Source organism: Gymnoscopelus microlampas, assembly GCF_963454915.1.
Source record: "Gymnoscopelus microlampas genome assembly, chromosome: 16".
Classification (NCBI taxonomy): Eukaryota; Metazoa; Chordata; class Actinopteri; order Myctophiformes; family Myctophidae; genus Gymnoscopelus; species Gymnoscopelus microlampas.
The window spans coordinates 38595443-38616032 of NC_139953.1; the positions used below are offsets into that span (position 1 = coordinate 38595443).

The 20590-nt window shown below is 42.2% G+C and overlaps 1 protein-coding gene across 2 annotated transcripts in view; it reads left to right on the forward strand.

Annotated features, from left to right (window-relative positions):
• The window catches only part of enpp1 (ectonucleotide pyrophosphatase/phosphodiesterase 1), a 73827-nt gene that overhangs the window by 15765 nt on the left and 37472 nt on the right, over nt 1-20590 (forward strand). For both annotated transcript variants that reach the window (XM_084081691.1, XM_084081692.1), the window contains exons 4-11: nt 3211-3336; nt 5353-5416; nt 9701-9798; nt 9919-9998; nt 11684-11803; nt 16265-16374; nt 16510-16575; nt 18181-18253. In XM_084081691.1, coding sequence (XP_083937817.1) covers nt 3211-3336; nt 5353-5416; nt 9701-9798; nt 9919-9998; nt 11684-11803; nt 16265-16374; nt 16510-16575; nt 18181-18253 — 737 coding nt within the window. The remainder of the gene's footprint in view (nt 1-3210; nt 3337-5352; nt 5417-9700; nt 9799-9918; nt 9999-11683; nt 11804-16264; nt 16375-16509; nt 16576-18180; nt 18254-20590) is intronic.

Here is a 20590-nt window from a genome sequence, read left to right on the forward strand (position 1 = left end):
CGACAGTCTTAGGTTTTGTTCAGCCGCCTGACAGCTGCTAGATAAAAACACTGCCACAGTACTCTCTTGTTAAGGCTCATGAATGATACTCCGGTATCGCTTGCCAGGTCGAGGGTCGACGCAGCAGTGGTTTGAACAGGGCGTGGCTGGGGCGATGTCCGTCCCTGATGTGCTAAAGAATCGCTCTGGTCATCAGTGCTGCGTCAGCGCTCAGGGGGCAGTGTGAGTGATGATACACAGGAACGGGTTGTTACTGTCAACAGTGCCCCGAAACACTTCCTCTCCTGATTGTTTTAATTACACAGGAAGATCCTTTGTTGCCGGGAAAAAACGGTCACAAGTGCAACTGTGGATGCTGGAATGCACTACTTTCTGGGCAGTGTGGCAGACTGCCCAGAAAAGAGTGCATCATCATACAATATAAGGTGCTTTCTTAAGTGTCAACCTCAGCAGCGGTGGTACGAGTACTATACTTTGTATATCGTCTCTGTCGTGCAGAAACCTCCTATCTCCATATTCTAACTTTTTGTGTTTTTTTTTGTAAATTAACGTCCTACTTAATCTCATACTACAGCGTCACACAGAAGCGTCAAAAGCAGCAGATCTCCAAGCTCGAAACGCTTGTAGATCTGCTACCTTTGCTACGTTTGAATTTGAATCCTGAAAAGTGACAGTTTTTGGACATATGAGGTTTCCACCCGACAGCGAGGACGACTAAACTGCTATAAATTAAACACTTTTCAACCTGGCGTCCCTATTGTGGTTACCGTATGTCATTCATGTGAACGTTGTCGAAACAAATTGAGAATAGCCGATCTACAAGCTCACAACGCATCGCAATGTTGTGAGCTTGTGGATCTGTTATCGTCGCTGCGCGACACCATCAACGACGTGTAAAATAGGGGCTTAAAGGTGATTAAAGTGGTTAAAGGTTAGTGAAGCTGTCTTGTGACTGGAATGGGTCATGAGTCATGGCTGAGGTTAACAAAGCTAAGAGGGGGAGGTGGATAAGACTTGTGCCCCCCCCACACACACACACACACACACACACACTGGTTACCATGGAAATGCCCTTGATCAAGGAAATGTCATCCCCAATTATTCCAGCTGAGCTGCAACAAGTACAGGATTTCAATCCCCAGGTGTGACTGTGTGTTACTGTACCTGATTAATCCATTAGGTTTAGATTTCTTTTGCTATTCAAAAATAGCAGATCTACAAGCTCATAGCCTATGAGCTATGAGCAGAAGCAAAGATTTGAGTTAAAATGTTTGTTTTGAAAAATATATATTCAAAGATTTCCACACATTTTCCTCGATTTAAAACAACATTTTAGATCTAAAAGCTCGTAGCGTGGCACTCAGTGTCGAATGAGGGTCTGTGCTCTAATGCCTTATCAACATGGAGGGTTATTGAAATTAAGAATCACTTAAATACCCTACTGGAATCCCAGTCTACACTGTAAAATCATCAGTGCTTATTTAACTCTGAGACCATGATGTTCCATTTCTCAACGGACCCAACGATGAGAAACGGTGTATTAAAATATCCTTAACATTTATTTTTTGAATTTCCATTTCTGCTAAGCAGCAAGCTACCTAGGCTTCGACTAATTTAGCATCCAGTAGGACTCATTATCGTGACTGTAAAGATGAAACGAAGTGGGGGGGGGTGAGGCGAGGTCGGACATGCGCTCTATTTTCTATAGATTTTCCGTGCTTTCGATGTACAGAATGTACTTAGGTGTAAGCATTTGAATATCGTGTGAGCCAAGTTGGCTCGGCCAACAGAGGCTATATTGAGCACAAACAGCATTGTTATTTCCCAGGGTGTCAAGGGCGGTAATCAATTTCCATTTGTGCTGCGTTGACATTTGAAGGACAACACAAAGAGACACTTTCATGTCCTCAATAAAAGTCACCCCAGAAGGAAGTAGTTTCATCACTTATTTAACTGCTGTCATGTTACCCAATACTGTGGGAGAAAAAAAAAAAGAGGAATCGGTGCTTATGAATGTCCTGGTGTGACTATTTAGCTTGGCACACGTTACAGGACAGGATGACGCCCTCGTCCTCGACTTTCACACCGCTTTCCTAATCACGTTTGGTTCCATTTGTACACTCTCAGAGTTACAGACCCGTAAGGGTCCATTTGGTTCCATTTGTACACTCTCTGAGTTACAGACCCATAAGGGTCCATTTGGTTCCATTTGTACACTCTCAGAGTTACAGACCTGTAAGGGTCTATTTGGTTCCATTTGCACACTCTCAGAGTTGCAAACCACCTGTAAGGGTCCATTCGGTTCTTAACTATCAATAATTTAGGGGGGGACCCCCTGGAACCCCACCCATGGACCCTTGGGGGTCCCCGCACCCCACTTTGAGAACCACGTACCGTTCTAAGGAAAGGAAAGATGAACAATGAAGTAAAGATAACTGTTTATGCAGCGCTCTCTCTGCCAAGAGTAATTCCACAGTGGAATGTACTGTACAGTACTGTACAGTACTGCATGACTCACTGCCTGTTTCCACACTGCGCTGGCTTACCTGTTTTTCTCAAGAATAATTCATACGTTAGACTTTAATTGGACAAAAAGTAAACTCACAAAAAACTCCTTTCCTTCCCACTGCAATATCCATTTAAAACACATGAACCCTATTCTGGGGCAAAGATTTGGCAAAAAAATCCTATTTTCAAGCAAAGCAGATCTACAAGCTCACAGTGTGTCACAATTGCGAACTGAACCCTATGAACCCTATAGCGTCTCTATTCTGGGCTGGACTATTCGTCTATTTTAGCCGAGGATATTTGGTGTAGAGGGAAAAAGGAGGGGCCCTAGCGTTGACCCCCAGTTCAACAAAGTGTATAGCTTTAAGCGGTTAATGCTAACATCTTGAAGATCAGTTATTTTAGGCAAGCGACACCGTCATTCTAATAAGGACTATAACCCAGCTTTAATTAAGCCTCAGATATACTGCGTTGCGTGCCGGTGTCATGCTCAGTAAACAGCAGATCTGTAAGCCCACCAAAAGACCAAAAGTCACGAATGTGATGCGTTGTGAGCTTGCTATCTGCCATTTACAGCATGCAACACCAGCGTATACCAACTAAGTATAAATCAGGCTTTAAGTGCTCATTATGTATCCCTCCGTCCCTCTCTTCTGTTCCACTCCATAAACTCCAGTTTGTTGTGTCTCCTCCGTCTTCCAGGTCAGCGCTGGAGCTGTTCCAAATTCCGCTGTGGAGAGGAGAGGTTGTCCAGTAGCCTCTGCTCCTGTTCTGATGACTGTGTGAAAACAGGGGACTGCTGCGTTAACTACAACAGTGTGTGCAAAGGTAAGCAAGCTGTGTCACACACACACACACACACACACACACACACACACACACACACACACACACACACACACACACACTCACCGGCCCCCGGGTTCAACCACGTCCCCAGTTAACCTCTAAGGCAGTCCTTCTCAAAGTGGGGTCCGGAGACCCCCAGGGCACCTTGGAGGGGTTCCAGGGGGTCCCATCCAGCAAAATGTGTTGCCGTGGCAATTTTTTAACTTTGACAAATCTTTTTATTTTTTTTATTTTTACATAAATCTTCTCTTATGGGGGTGCCTGGCACAAAACCTTTTCAGATGGGGGGTCCTCGGCCAAATACTTATCAATTTGGGGGTCCTTGACTTGAGAACCACTGCTCTTAACCATTTCACTGCCAATCACGTAGATCTACGCGAACCTATTTATAGCCGCCACGTGCCAATCGCGTAGATCTACGTGAACTAAAAAAAAAAAAGTTTTATTTTTATTTATTTATTTTTTTCAATTTGACCCAAAGACCAAGGAGATATGATTTATCGAAGATATAGACTCCTATCTATTTCCTTGTTAACTTAAAACTTAAAAAATATTGATCTCGGCTCCTGAGTTCTTTTTTTTTTCAATGAAAACTCTTTGGCACTGGCTAGAAATATTCAGAAATACCTCTGGCAGTTAATGGGTTAAGGCTACTGTATGTTCAGACTGACAGCCCAACTCCAATGTTTGACCTATCCTCCAGATTGGAATCAGATTTTTGGTTTTGATCAAGTCTGAACAGCAATAGAAAACACATGGAAACATATTTTTGGTGAATCAGATGTTAACGTCATTTCCATGTGGTTTGAAATTCAAAACCAGATCTCTAAAGACGTGTCTCCGTCTGGACACGCATCCTACGCTGGTGTTGCTCACCGAACATTGCTGATCTACGAGCTCACAACGGGTCGCAATGCGACGAGGTTGTGAGCTTCAGCATTTACTCACACGCCTATGTTTTTATGTTGTTACCACAGCAACAATGCAGAGAGGATGTCGACAGTGTTGCCAGATTCTGTGAGAGAAACAAGCAACCAGGTCTAGGAAAACCAGCCCAAAATAAGCGACTATGGGCCACACGAGCACTTTAACATATACATCAGCTATTTGAAAATAGCAGATCTTCAAGCTCACAACGCGTCGCGCTGCGACGTGTTGTGAGCTTACAGATTGGCTATTTTAAAATACAATATTGCAGGGAAATTATATTAACCAGATCTGGCAACCCTGGATGTCGACGATGTAAAATGTCTGTCTGGTCTGCTTCCTGGAAAAGAACGCTTCCTAAATCCTGTACGATGACCTTTGTGATGCAACATGTCAGATGGTCGACTTTTTCAAGATTGCGGGTTTACTGACAGTCCTAGAAACAAGTGAAGATTAAGATTATTAATATTGTGTATAGCCGGTAACTATAACTGGTATTATGTGTATAGCCTTTTTGTCAGGATCTGTCTGTGTTTCAATTTGCAGTGACATGGCTTCCTGTTCTGTGGTGTTTTTAGGTTTTACATTCCTGTTGAGTTCCTTTTATTTTGAAGTATGTTCCTAGTGTTTACTGTCTGCCCTAGTTACTGTTACCTATCTTATCTTGTTACCTTGTGATTAGTTTAGTCCTCCACTTGTGTCCTGTTAGTCCTCTTAGCCAATCGTGTGACTCGTCCCTGTGTCTATTTAAACCCTGTGTTTTTGAGTGAGTTCATTGTTATTGAATGATGTCTTTCATTTGTGTTCAGTTTTTGATGGTATTTGCCTGCCTCGTTTGTGAGTTTGTTAATAATTTGCTGGACTTCACCTGCCTGCCTTCAGTGTCTGCATTAAGGGTCCTCGTACAACACTTAACCCTGACACTTTTATCAATGAGAAACATAATACAGCACATTTTGAGAAACATAATTTATTAGGAAAATGATAAACTTGCACATCGTTGCTGTCGGCCGACAGAGATGATATATTTTACTGTACTCCTGCCCTCATTCAAATTTTCTCTTTCAGTTGGCGGGAAATCCTGGCTGGAGGAGGACTGTGAAGACATTGAACAGCCACAATGTCCACCTGGGTAATGTTATGTTTTATTTATATCACTGGAGAAATGTGTAGAGATTAAAACAGCATAAACACCTCATGTACTTTTCATGACGGTACAATTCAGCGTGACACTACCACTGCTGAGTTTGCTCTATAACAGTGGTTCTCAAACTTTTTCATGTCAAGGACCCCCAAATTGACACTTATTAGCCCGCGGACCCCCTGGAACTCCCTCAAGGACCCCTGGGGGTTCCCGGACCCCACTTTGAGAACCAATGCTCTATAACGCTTAATTTGTATGATGTGTCACGTGGCAGAAAGCAAGCTATCAACTATCTCCAATTCTTTCTGCTTTGTTGTTGAATTGTTGTTGCTTTTTCTGTAAAGCACTTCTGCTTTATTTTATTTTGTATTTTTTTCTCTGTAAAGCACTTTGAGCTGCATTTATGTCATGCTATATAAATAAAGTGTATTATTATTATCATCAACTCATCACAATGTGATGCGTTGATAGCTTGAAGATCAGTTATTATTGCCAAGTGACACTACTGGCTATTGAAAGCTATAGACTGGTAGAATGAAAGGGATGTATCTGCTACAACAGATGTGTTGTGCTCATTGTCTTTCAAGAAATGATTAATTCAGCATGGAAAAAAAGCATAAAAATGACGAATGAAATAACAAAGTCTTGGTCGACATAAACCAAACCGAGCGATTAATAGATTATTGGACTATGAGGTGACAGCCATAAACGAGACGAGACAATGGTATTGAGAATGAGTTCAGGAAGAGATGCCACGAGACAGAAGACATAATTATGCGATCTCCACGCAGAATGGAAAGAGAATGATGTTTTTCGACATCAGATGGAAAATATGTTAATCAAATATGTTCCTCTCAACAGCTGCAAATGAGACATTTAAATAGAAGGAAAGAAACAAATACAGGGAACTTAGAGCGACACCTCCTGACAAACCACAGATCATTTGACAACACTTTAACAGCTGACAGTGGGCTGAGAAATAGTAAGAAGGAACTGAAATCTCAAGCATCTGTTCATTTATTTATATGAAACTTGATCAAGAGCTGTCATCAGTATTTTAACCACTTAAGCTCCATCTACTTTTCTGTACGGCAAATAGTGAAAACAGCTGATCTACAAGCTCACAACGTGTAGCATCATGATGCAATATAGATCTGCTATATTTTGACTTTTTAATTTAATTACATTTTATATTGTTTGGAATTTTCGTCTGTAATGACATGCCCAACATAGGGCAACTAGAGGTTCAAAGTGATTAAAACTCCCATAAAGTATTATTGCACCACTGCCTGGTTTCTCAGAATTTATCTTGCCGATCTTAACCATTGACTTATAATAGCTGCCTATAATTAGACGTAAAAGCGATGGTGGTTTACACCATGATCGTAGATCTCGTTTTACTATGCAGATTTATGTTGGTTACTTGTTGTTCACATGTTTTTGTTATTTTGATTTGTGCTGCACCACTAATGTCTCAAATGTTATTTAGATTACCTGGTATCCTATTTTCTTTCAGGCACTACATTGCTCTATCTGCACTCCACTTATGTGGGTATTTAGCTTGTTGTATATTGACTGAGTTCAGGCTTACTCTGCTTAGTCCGATCTCACACTTGTACTTGTAAGTCACTCTGGAATCTGGATAAGAGCATCTGCTAAATGCCTAAATCAGGGGTCTTCAACAGGGGGTCTTGGAACCCCAAGGGGGTCCTCAGAGTTACTACAGGGGGCCACCAAATATTTGCGGATAGGGCCTTTTTTTGTACACTAACCACTTGAATAGCATCCCTATTCTGAGGGGAACATTAGCTGAAAATAGCCGATCTACAAGCACGTGATTTTCGGAAAAGAGGTTTGGTGTAGAGGGAAAAAAGAGCAGACTAAGTACAGAGCCAACGGTCAAGTTTACAAAGTATTGAGGGTTTAAGTGGTTAAATGTATGAAAACACACATTTAACATGAATACAATATGTAGTGGGGGTCCCTGCTTCATCTCTCTCTCAGCTAGGGGGTCCTTGGCCTGAAAAACATTGAAAACCCCTGGCCTAAATTGTATCTCACCAGCCTTGGAAACCAGCCATACTGTATACTGTAGATCTCTTGGCTGAAACGGTTGCCTATACCCCTGCTGTAACTTGAGGAGAAAAACAGAGTGGTATATTGTGTCTTCAGCCTGATGGCCTTGGCTGTATTTGTGTCACGTTAGCCCTTTAAAATGTTAAAGAAAAACAGAAACAGCCCACATGCATTAGTCTGGTGTTTTCATCATTGTGTTTAGCTTAGCTGAAAGTCACCGTCTCCGTGCAAAGTTAATGGTGCTGAGTTAAGTGTAATGCACGTGAGGGGAGTGGTGTGTGTGCGTGCGTGCGTGTGGGTACTTGACTCACTATACTTGTGAGGGCCAAATGGTGCCCACAAGTATAGTAGAATTTGAGAAATAGACAATTGTCCTTTAAGAGAAAATCGCAGTTTTTATGGTAAAAAATATTTGGGGAGGCCCGTACGGCTGCTGTAGCGGTCCGGGCACCGTGTCGCGGGTTCGAGTCCCCGTTCCCGATGACCTTTGTTGCGTGTCACTCCCCATCTCTCTCTCCCCATTTCCTGTCAGTCTACTGTACTCTATCAAATAAAGGCAGAAAAAGCCCAAATGGCAAAATGGCATGTGTGAAATTGCCTCACAAGTATAGTAAATACTTCTGTCTGTGTGTGTGAGAGTGAGTGTGTGCGTGCGCTTGCGTGCGTGTTCCTCCTTTAAGGGGAAGGGTGTATCCCCAGACTCAGTCTGGAAAAGCAAAATGTATGGTTTCTCTTTAAGCTATTTTGGGCCCTAGCTCTTCACTCTTCACACATCTTTGAACTAATGAATGTTGTCTGTGCTTTGTGTAATTTCACCGTATTATGTTAATGACTGACGTCACTTATTCTGTGTGTGTGTGTGTGTGTCTGTGTGTGTGTGTGTATGTGTGTGTGTTTTATGGGACTTCATTGGCAGTAACTTCAGTCAAATCTTCCTATTTCTTTTTATGCGCGGCTCGCCTTCACAGGCTAATATGAGACTCTCCCACAACACTTGGTTTTCAAACATTTTTTCCGCATTTAATGTTTTTTTTTGACAATTTATTGCACCTTACAAGTCGAGCAGTAATTACAACTTAATGTGACGTTATGAGAGCTTCGTAAAAACATAACCATACCAAAATGTATCCAATGTCCGTAAAAAACACATGAAATGCGACCGCGGCATTTTGATAACCTTATGACTAAAACCACAGATACAGCAGGAATAGCTGCATGCGCGACCTTTTAACTGTGGCGAGTGGGCGGTGACGTGTGCGCAAAGCGTTTTTCGATACATTTTGGCCACGAAAAGGGAAGGGAAAATGCCTCTATTCGGGCGGAACGGAGAGATCTGTTTGAACCACGAGATCGGCCTTTGATTCATCCGAGCCGTGGTGGTTCCCTTCCTCTCCGGGTCCATGTGGTCTGTGTGGGGGCAGCGTCTTGGCTTTCCTCCGGTCAAAGAGACGCTTTGTGTCCCCGACACAACACCAACTACTGTAGCACGCTGTCACGTTACCTCTGAACTGCAGCCAAAGATAGACTCATAGACTCGTGTAGTGTCTAGAGATGAGCTATTTGATTTCTCTTCATGCATACCATTACCCCCAGTCTGTGCACAGTTAACCACTTCAGCCCCTCTATATGTCCTTAGTTGACCGGCGTCCTCCGGGACTTTGACGATAGAACAGGGGTCTTGAACAGGGGGTCCGGGACCCCTAGGGGGTCCTCAGAGCAACTACAGGGGGTCCGCCAAATGTGCGACATTTCTTTCTTTTACCGTAACCACTTGAACCCTAGCATCCTCTTTTTCTGAGGAGAACTTTAGCCAAAAATAGCAGATCTACAAGCTCTCAACGCCTCACGCTGCGAGGCGTTGAGAGCTTGTAGATCGGCTATTTTTGGCAAAGAGGCTTTAGGTGTAGAGGGAAAAAAGAGCAGACTAAGTAAAAAAAATCTGAAACACAATTTTATACAATATAGAGTAGGGGGTCCCTGCTTTATCTCTCTCTCAGCTAGGGGGTCCTTGGCCTGAAAAAGTTGAAGACCCCTGCGATAGACAATCTACAAGCTTGTAGATCAGCTATTTTCGTTGAATGTTCGCCTATTTTTGCCAAATGTTTTGTCTTTTATGACATCCAGCCCAGAATCGTGATGCTTACGGTTCATGTGGTTATAAGTCTCATATTCTTCTTTTTCTTTTCACCCCCCAAGGTTTTCCAAGCCTCCTCTGATCCTGGTTTCCATGGACGGGTTCAGGGCAGGATATCTGAAAGCCTACGGCTCCCTTCTTCCAGTCATCAGCAAGCTACGTAAGTGTCAGAGAGAGGAATGCCCTTTTGTTGAACTCGCACCATGTCCATGATGACATCCTAATGTAGGCCTCATCCTAATTGTCCAATGGATTGTGCATTTATGTGTCTGTATTTCAGGCAACTGTGGTACATCAACCCCTCACATGAGGCCCGCTTACCCCACCAAGACCTTCCCTAATCATTACACCCTCGTGACGGTATGTCTGCCATTACTTTCCGGTCGGAATCGACTTTATTGTCACAAACGCTCGATTGCAGAGTGTCTGGAATTGTTATTTTTGTGCTCCCGACATTGCAGTTACAGTGCAGGCAGAGTTAGAATAAGGAAGAGAGAATAGAGAAGACAGGAACACAGAACAAACGTCAAGTAACGGGAAGGTGCGGTCAAAACAAATACATGAGATGATTTATAAATCGCAATGGACAGATGGCATTATGGAAAGCAGAAGCGCTTCTTGTGCAGGTGGAAAACATATGCACCGCTGCATCTTAACCCATTAAATCCGGAAATCTATCATTTCAGATTTCTTTGGCTATTCAAAAATAGCATATATACAAGCTAAAACAAACCGTGAAAATTTGAATATACATATATTTTTAAAGTGAACATTTTTAAGTCCAATCTTTACTTCTGAGGGGTCCCTGGAACACAATATTTTGATTTATCTGTGGAACCGAGTCAAACACTGTAATGCCTGCAATTCCAAGTGCTTGTCAGGGTGGGGGGTCCCCAGTTCAAATATGATGGGTGGGGGTCGCAGCCTGAAAAGTTTGGGAACCCTGAGTGATGAGAGTGATTGATATACCTGCGTCGTCTAAAGATCAGATTTAATAACAGTGTGGACAGTCAGTATAAAGATCAGATTTGATAACAGCGTGGACAGTAGGTCCTAAAGATCAGATTTAATAACAGTGTGGACAGTAGGTCCTAAAGATCAGATTTAATAACAGTGTGGACAGTCAGTCTGAAGATCAGATTTGGGAATCAAATGGTAATTGCCTGCAGTGTGAACAAAGTGTCAGTTTTCTTGGTTCTTTCTGTTGGTGTGTGTCTCTGTGTCTCCAGCTTTGCTTCACGTTTTACCGTTCACTGTAACATCTGTAACATCTGAAACCAGGTTCACTATAGTCTCTCTTACATACATGATTATTTTACTTGTATTTCTTGTCATGAAGGCATTACAACATGGCAACATGGCTCGCCGCTTGTTCAGCAGTCAGTCCGCCAATCAGTCAGGTCAGTCTAGGTCAAACGTGTATTGGTTACACACAGGAGTCTGCAGTTGTTTAGCTGAAGTTTCCAGTCCAGTGCCCATATTTCCCATCCATATCCACGTTAAACTCAGGTGTTTGCCAGGACATCTTATTACAGTCTTTTGTCGCTTGATTATAACATAGAGGCTCCTGTATTGTGGCCTAATGGCTGACATGTGTTTCTGAGCAGCCCAGATGATTGTACCTCTGCTGCTTGAACATGTGCCTTCAATTAAAGCAATTAGCTACCGCAGTTTTCTTTCAACATAAGCTGGGTAATCCTGTGGCTGCCACATATCTAACACACTGAGAAGATAAAAGGTCATGATAACCCTTTGTTAAGTGCCATTCCCACTGGGCACGATAACTATAAAGATAACTATAACTATATCGTTCACCATTGTATGTTTTTTTTAGTCAGTCTGCCATCCACTTGACTTAGAACGATTTTTTAAACTATATTTGTATAGTTATAGTGTTCAGTGTGAATAGCCCTTTAGTCAATCACCACTGTCTGCCGTTCTCAATGTGTATATAAGACCCTCACTGTGTGTGTGTGTGTGTGTGTGTGTGTGTGTGTGTGTGTGTGTGTGTGTGTGTGTGTGTGTGTGTTTGTTGCTCTGTGCAGGGTTTGTATCCAGAGTCTCATGGGATCGTTGACAACAAGATGTACGACGTGACTCGGAACGCCTCGTTCAGCCTGAAAAGCGCTGAGAAATTCAACCCAACGTGGTACCAGGGGGAGCCTGTAAGATCACACATTCATGACTGCACTGTTCCTTAAAATTCAGCCTCAAGTTCAGTGTCACATCACATGTTTAACTGGTGTAAAAGAGCGAACGCTAGACTCATTTGCAATTACAAAATATAGTCACGAGAGTAGAGAAAGGAGCACAAGAAAAGATAAGATAACCAGCCAACAATATCAAATATGTTGTGCATGCTCAAAAAAGAATTACAAATTTGGCAGAATATCAGTCTCTTGTGTAAATGAGAGACATCACTTAGCAGCAGATACAGTAGGGCCTATACAGCACCAGATATAGGTATCAGAGTCTCCTGTGCAAATGAGAGACAACTGTAGCAGCAGATATCAGATATCAGTTTATACATAGTGATAGTACCAGTGCAGAAATAGTGGAGGTGTATTCATAGACAGTCATATATAAATGAAATTATAATCCCTGTTTGACGGCCTGTGTCACCAAGACTAACACGGTGGCAGGGGCTTAGCGCTCTAGCACTCAAGAGCCTGATGATTGACAGGTGTAAACTGTTAACCCATTAAGACCTGAGGCCGATTCTTACTAATGTCTTCTAAATCCTATCAGTTTTTTGAAAAACGTATGTTTCTATAGCCTATCAGTGGTGCTCAAACGTTTGCTTGTCAAGGACCCCCAAAATGATATGTATTTGGCCACCGACCCCCATCTCAAAATATTATTTTCCAGGGACCCCCAGAAGCAAAGATTTTAGTTAAAAATGTTCGCTTTAAAAGAATATATTAATTTGCACACAATCTGCTATTTTTGAATAGCCAAAGTGTAAAATAATGCTTTTTTTTTGCTCAAATCTAAAAATGACACAGATGCCTCCCAGGTCTCAATGGGTTCAAGTTGTGCAAAACAGGGGTGTCCACCAGGTGACAGGGGGGTAAAGTTCCTGCCTACTACGGTTGAGACTGCCTACTAAGCTTGGCCGGGCGCTCCAAAAACAGGGTGCCTGTTCAGTAGGGAGCAGAACTGGGACGGGGTGGCCATAGCTGAGTGGTTAGTGAGCCTGCCTAGGGTTGCCCCAGGTTCGATTCCAGGCCAGGCCAGCATATGTGTCGATGAAATGAAATGTGTCCCTGAGCAAGACTCTTAACCCCTAATTGCTCACAGGTTCTCATTGGAAACAAGACCGCAAGGACTTTCATGAACGACCTGTTAAAAGGAATTATCCTTATCCTTATATCAGCCGGAATATCGGAGCAGCAGGAGCGGTATTGGTGCTGGTACTGCGTTCACTGTATACTGCAATGTTGTGACGAAAAGAGAGCTAGAAGGCAAAGCTCTTGATCTACCGATAACTCTTTGTTCCTCATCTCGCCTCCCGATAGAACAAGAACAAGAACAAGGAAGGGTGAGCAGTTCAGCTCACCCGGGAGAGACTCAGAGTAGAGCCACTGCTCCTTGGAAAGGAGTCAGTTAAGGTTGTTTGATTGATGGCCTTGAAACTACATGATAGCCTTGAAACACCTCAGGAATCCCAAGTTAATTTGGCCCAGGAAAGGGAAGTCTGGAACTCTCTACTGATACTGTTAACCCCCCGACCCGACTCCAGATAAGCAGATGAATGGGTGGATGCAGATTCCATGGGAAATCTGCGAGTCACGGACGTCACCAAGTGTGTTTGAGAGAAACTGAGAGTGTGTATGTGTGCATATGGAACGTGCCAGTCCGACAGCAAATACCCTCAAAGTTTAGTTTTTCAGAGAACGTTTTTGGCTTTACAGTGCACACTCTGTACTGCTGCTGAAACTGTGAATTGGCATAATGGGAGGAGGAAAAAAAAGTAAAATGTTAGTGTTGTTGCCTCTTATTGCAGCAGTGAGACGGTGTTTAGAGAAACTGAGACCTAATGACCCAATACTTTAGAGCAAATTAACTGAGTCATATTTTGTATTTATTTGTACAGCTAAAAGTGTACACCACTTTTATTGAACAAAAGTGTTTACCAAGACTAAGCTAGAAATTGACGATGCATAACATATTCACATCACTTCTCATTTCATCTACCGTATGTTTAAACAAAATCCCTATTTTACACTCTCGTATGACGGTGTCACACAAGCGTAGCGAAAATAGCCGATCTACAAGCTCACAATGTGTCAGCCTTGTAGATGGGCTATTTGCCTTTTTTTATAAGAATTTGAAAAGGTTCACCTGTAATAACATGCCCAGAATAGGAATTAAATTCGGCCATGTTGAAAGTGGTTAGGTGTGTCTGTGGGTTTTATAAATATTTAACCAATTAAAAGTGTTAACGAGCTTGTGGCTAAATAATAACTACACTGGATCCATTGGAACACAGGTTATGTTTTCCCCCATTTCCTGAAAAGTAACGGATTTGGACACCCGACAGTGGCGGTATACAGTTTGTGACGTGGTGTAAAGTAACTAAGTACATTTACTCAAGTACTGTATTTTTACTTACCGGAGTATTTCCAATTGTCTATACTTTTACTTTTACTTCACTACAATTATTTGAAAACTTTAGTAACTAGTTACTTTGCAGATATAAATGTATTACATTATAAAACATACATTAACCTCTGTAGCCCTATTTTATACCAAGGCTATTTGAAAATAGCCGATCTACAAGCTCACAAAGTTGTGGAATTCCAGGCTTTTACTTGTAACAGAGTACATTGCCGTATTGATACTTTTACTTAAGTAAAACATTTGAGTACTTTTTCCACCACTGGTGACGTGAAACAAAATGCTGCAACGTCCGCAACACGCTAAAGGGACAAGGAGAGAACGCGCTTTTCACCCGGGAGACAGTCACACAGTTTGAGAGATAAATGATGAATTACTGTCCGGGGGGGGGGGGGGGGGGGGGCAGTAGTTATTGTGCTCTGATCATGTCGTCCTGCACGCTGTAATTTGCTCTCTATGAACGGCCGGGAGACACTTGTCTTGTTGACAGCAAACGCAGGCTCGTCCATGACAATCCCAGCAAACAGAGCGCGGGCCTCTTCTCGGTGTAATTACGGATTGGGGCTTGTGCAAGATGACAGGCCCTGCAGAGGGCTGCGGCTTTGTGCTTGTTTAGACGCTCTGTGGTTTTTACATTTGAGTCGGAGAGAGAGGGAGGCCTCTTAAATCTCATTCTTCAACTCTGTGACAGCGCCCCCCCCCGCACCCCCTACGCACGTTTCTCACTCACATACCGCTTTCTCAGGAGACTTTTGATATCCCTGCCCTCTGGTCATTCATTTTTATGGCTAGTGGGGATGTTTTATCCATGCTTCTAGTCAGACTGAAATGTAAAAATACATGCATTTCCTTTTGGGAAATGTAGACTGTTTGATATTTATGTATGATAATACCACAAGCTTCAACTGTAGAACGAGCGAGTTGAGGACGAGATTTTACACTGCGAGCAGCTCCGTTAACCCCCCCGCATCCCTGTGATAATAACTCACTCGTTCTTCTGTTGAACACTTCTCCATTCATATAAAAAAAAAAGCGTATTTTAACAGTTGGCAAACGGCTACACAAGACGGCCGTCTCCATCTATTTATAAACTCTTGTATAGCCAGCAGAGAAGCAATTATTAACCTATATAAATGGACTAGCGTATTCATAAACTCTTTTGGTATTATTAACCTATATAAACGGACTAGTGTAGTGCCTATTTTAGCCATCATCATTAGATAGATATACATTGTGGAAATAGCCAGCCAATGGAGACGGTCGGGGGGCGCGGTTTGGATTCTAGCAGCACTCCAAGGGCAAGGTTTGCCAAGCACTCCCGTACGCTCCCAAATCACGCGTCACTGATCACATGACCCCAACAATCGATTCTCCAGTTCTAGGCAACATAGAAGCGGGGGTGACTTTTTTTCTTATTTCCACACAACAGCTGTAAGGTATATTATGACATGGTTCAATGTTGAAAATGAGTGGTATTCCCCTTTAACCACATTAACCCAGGCGTCCCTATCTTGGACACATTTTTCACGGGTTGTTGTGAGCTTCTAGATCGGCTGTTGTTGCTATTTGTCGTACGACAATGTATATACGGCTTCAGTTGTTCAGACAAAGAATACACACTGTCTTAGTAATATACTTTTATCGAGACAACTACTGCAGGTACACTCGCTGTACCCTTCCATCACATGCTGATACACTTAGGAATAAAACATATACTGTACGCAGACTTTACTGAGCTGTGATGGATTAACCACATGGACCCTAGCGTGCCTGTATTCCGGGGGCGAACATGGGGGCCAAGTATAGAGCCCTGGGGACTCCAGTCATCTCTAGTATATAGGGGGTTAAGTGGTTAAACAGTGTCACTTTGATGCATTGCTATGTGACGAATGACATACTGTAGCCATTCACTGTGTATACTGTAGCACAATGTGTCTGATTTAACCATTAACGATTAAAGCTTCCTCTCCTCTCCTCTGCTCTCCTCTCCTCTCCTCTCCTCTCAGGTCTGGCTTACAGCCATGGACAACAACATGAAGACGGCCACATTCTTCTGGCCAGGTTCAGACGTACCTGTCAATGGCAGGTTCCCTACTTACTACAAGAAATATGACAGGTGAGACAAATATGTATGAATGCGTAGCTTCCCTTACGATCGATGTCCCTGATCCCAATTGTTCTCACGGTGAAATGTTTTTAGTTACATAGCAGAGTGTTCATAACATGACGCGATGTCATTCTGTTTTCACAGAGGTGTTCCGTTTGAGAAGAGAATTGCAACGTTGTTGGAATGGCTCAGTCTATCCGAGGAGGAAAGGTATTGCTTACTTCAGGGGTCTTCAACAGGGGGTCCGGGACCCCTATAGGGGTCCTCAGAGTTACTACAGGGGGCCGCCAAATCTGTGATAGGATTCTGAGGGGAGTGAGCATTAGCCAAAAATAGCCGATCTACAAGCTCACAACGCCTCGCGTTGTGAGCTTGTAGATCGGCTATTTTTGACAAAGAGGTTTGGTGTAGAGGGAAAAAAGCTAACCAAGTACAGAGCCAACGGTCAAGTTTAGTATTGAGGCTTTAAATGGTTAAATGTCTGATAATTACACATTAACATGAATTAATAGAGAAGCTAATGTATACAAAATAAACAAAAAACATGTATTTATACAACATGATGATAGTGCTGTAAAATAAGTCTATGAAGCTATCTACAGTATCAAAAGTTTAATCTGCAACACAGTTTTATACAACATGTAGTTGGGGGTCCCTGCTTCATTTCTCTCTCAGCTAAGGGGTCCTTGGCCTGAAAAACGTTGAAGACCCCTGGCTTACTTCATTAGTATCATGTATTAGTAGGCAGCTATTCTTGTTTACCTAGCCTTGAATCTATATTACAGTATATTTGACTATCACATATTAGTCACAGGGACTTACCCCCAGTCCAACCGTTGATGCTGAGTGCCAAGCAGGGAGACATTGGGTACAATGTTATAGTCTTTGATATGACCCGGGTCACCCGGGGCCGCGGGGATTGAACCCTGACCTCCCAGTCTCATCACAAGGCCATATCTGTAAACGGTCATTTGGGTGAGGAGGTTCTTCTCATAACCCGCAACTTGTTGTCTCTGTGGAAACATTATAATGAGGTTTCTGTCAGGACAACTCATCAATGGATAAAGACGACTCATGAATGGGTAAAGACAACTCATGAATGAAATGGATTCAATTTTATTCAAGTGTCAAATCACAACAAGTTGCCTCACTTTACATGTAGAGCAGAGACCCGACAGTCCCACCCTGAGCAAGACATTTTGCGACAGAGGCACTGGATAAAGCCAACTCATGAATGGATAAAGCCAACTCATGAATGGATAAAGCCAACTCATGAATGGATAAAGCCAACTCATGAATGGATAAAGACAACTCATGAATGGATAAAGATAACTCATGAATGGATAAAGACAACTCATGAAGGATAAGATATTTTTATTGAATATAAAATTAGCAATATATTTATTATGGTTTGGCAATGAATTGGATTTTAGGTAATCTGATAAAGCGCATCTCCCTAGGAGAGGGGGACTCCGAATCCCCCGTACATGAACAGCAGATCCAAAACGTCAGGTGGTAGCTGGGGTGGTGGAGGGTGAGCAGCAATTTTAGCAAGACAGCAGTGACAGCAATGACTGCAACAGCCTGAGCGCAGCAAAAGCAAGCAGGATGAGAAGTGCAAACTTCCAGCTTAAATCGAGCGGTCTGAGAATTAATGAGTGGATGTGAACGTGGAGCTGAGGCGGCTCAATGGTTGGCCGCCAACAACTGCACTGATAGAACTTGCTCTGTGCATGACTGTGCCAAGCACGAAGCTCATGTCTAGTCCATCACAAGAATGTATTGTCTAACAATGTGTTTCTTTTGTGACTTCAGGCCTGACTTCTACACTCTGTACCTTGAGGAGCCGGATGCCGCGGGCCATCGTTACGGACCGATGAGCAGCCAGGTTAGACAAACGTTACGTAACAGCAATTAACACAAGCACAGGGGAACATGTTGAACAGAACATGCGTGTCATATATTAACCATGGGATTTGAGGGAAGTGTGAATAGCTAACTTGCATTGCATGGACTCGGAATCACTTTCAACCTGACGTCCCTGTTTTGGGCACGTCATTATAGGTGAAAGCCTTAAAAAATGTTTTCAAAAGTTGCTAAAATAGCTCAGCTATTTCTGTGTTACATTTTGTAAAATAGAGTTTAACCACTCTAAATCTGTTTTTTGGCTCTGCTATGATGTCCAAAATTGGAACAAAGATTATTTTTTCCATTTCCTGAAGAGCAACGGTTTTGGACATACAAGGTTTCTACTGTACTTGACAGCGAAAGAAATGTAATGTTGGAAGGTTCTGTATATTTTAGGGGAAGTCTCCAGTAAGTCAACAGTGTTTTGTATTTGTTGTCCCTCGGACCAAGGTCCTTTGGTCAAACCAGATTCCATTTGTTAATGACAGGGTTAATGAATAAACCCCACAAAGTGTGTCCGGTGTGTTAACACTATCTGAATGATGACAATCTAAAAAAGAATATTCATTTATTCACACTGTTCGGCCATTTGAAAATACCCGATCTACAAGCTCACAATGTGTCACGATGCAACGCATTATGAGCTTGTGGATCGGCTATTTTCAAAGGATTTTTATACTTGTGAAACTGACATTCTGCATAATGAGTACTTTCTTCTTTTTGTACTACATTTTGATACCAATACTTTGTACTTTTAGACTCAAGTAAATTTAGAATTCCAGACTTTTGCTTGTAACAGAGTATTTCTACATTGCAGTATTGATACTTTTACTTAAGTAAAACATTTGAGTACTTTTTCCACCACTGATAACTAGTACATCTGCAGTGGTTGGAGGTGATCTGAGAAATTAGACTCCATGGTGTCAGTTAGGACACCTGCTGGTCGACAAGTAGTACTGCCTGAATAGGGCTTCCCGAATCCCGATGCCATGTGGTTAGGCAGGGCATACTTACTTATTGGGCCCTATCTTGCCTTATACCCCTTATGCTTAAACATTTTGAATAACATTTTAAAATAGTGAAAATAGCGGATCTACATCAACTCTACATTGTAGATCAGCTATTTGAACTATTCAAAAATGTTTTTCAAAATAGTAAAAAATGCCAAAAGTTTAAGGATAAAGGGAAAGGCGGCGCGCAAGATGGGGCCCATAAGCCCTAACCACTTGGCTATCTGGAAGCCCCCATTGTGGTACAGTATATCATACTATACCACATGGGCTTAATGCCGAATCTCTGGTTCGATTCCTGGCCCACACGACTCCCGTCCAGACAGACCACTCAACTGTTGCTGTCAAATAGTAATATACCCAAAAAGGGTAATACTGGAGCTCATAAGTGCAATACCTCCCTTGTACAAGCGTCAAGCGAATGCCTCTTGACTGAGCGGTTGATGTTTGGTCTCCCACCCGGGTTCAAATCCCGGTCAGGACACAAATCTGATGGATTGCAGCTTTAAATGGGGAGTTAAACCTATGTTTCTTTTTGTTTAAATAAACATTCCTGTATTCTGCTCAGAACTCTGTTCTCATGTTCGCTGTCAGGTGGACACCTTGTATGCAAGACTGTTACATTTCAGGAAATGCAAAAAAGAACCTTTGGATCCAATGTAGTTGTTATTTAGTCACAAGCTCTGGTTCGTACTTTTCATTGTTGAAATACTTATAAGACCCACAGACAGACTTAACCACTTTCTAAAATAGCTCAATTTAGATTGGCTATTTTCACAACTTTTTCAGACACTGCCATACAACCAAGTGAAAAGTAGGACATTAACCCTTTAAGACTGGGAACGAATCTGTGTCATCTTAAGATGTCTATTTTTGAAAAATCTTGAACATAATTTTGTGCAAATCTTTGAATATATATATATATTTTTTTAACTCAAATCTTTGCTTCTGGGGGTCCATGGAACAAAACATTTTGAGATGGGGGACCGCGGCCAATTGCATATTTAAAAATGTTTTATAATCCTAACAGTATGTTGCTATATCAGTGGTGCTCCAACTTTTCCATTTCAAATGATAAAATATGTTGTTCCAGGGACCCCCAGAAGCACAGAGGAGTTAAACATGTTTGCTTTAAAACATATAAATGTGACCAGGTACAGTGGTTTGAGACACAAGTAGCCATGGTAATTTTCATCTCTTTACATATTATGAAAGCATTATGCAGAATGTAAGCTTACAAATGAGGTGTCATTCATTGAAATGTGAACATATTTCAAGAAAATAAGCTCATTTGAATCTTGTTAAAC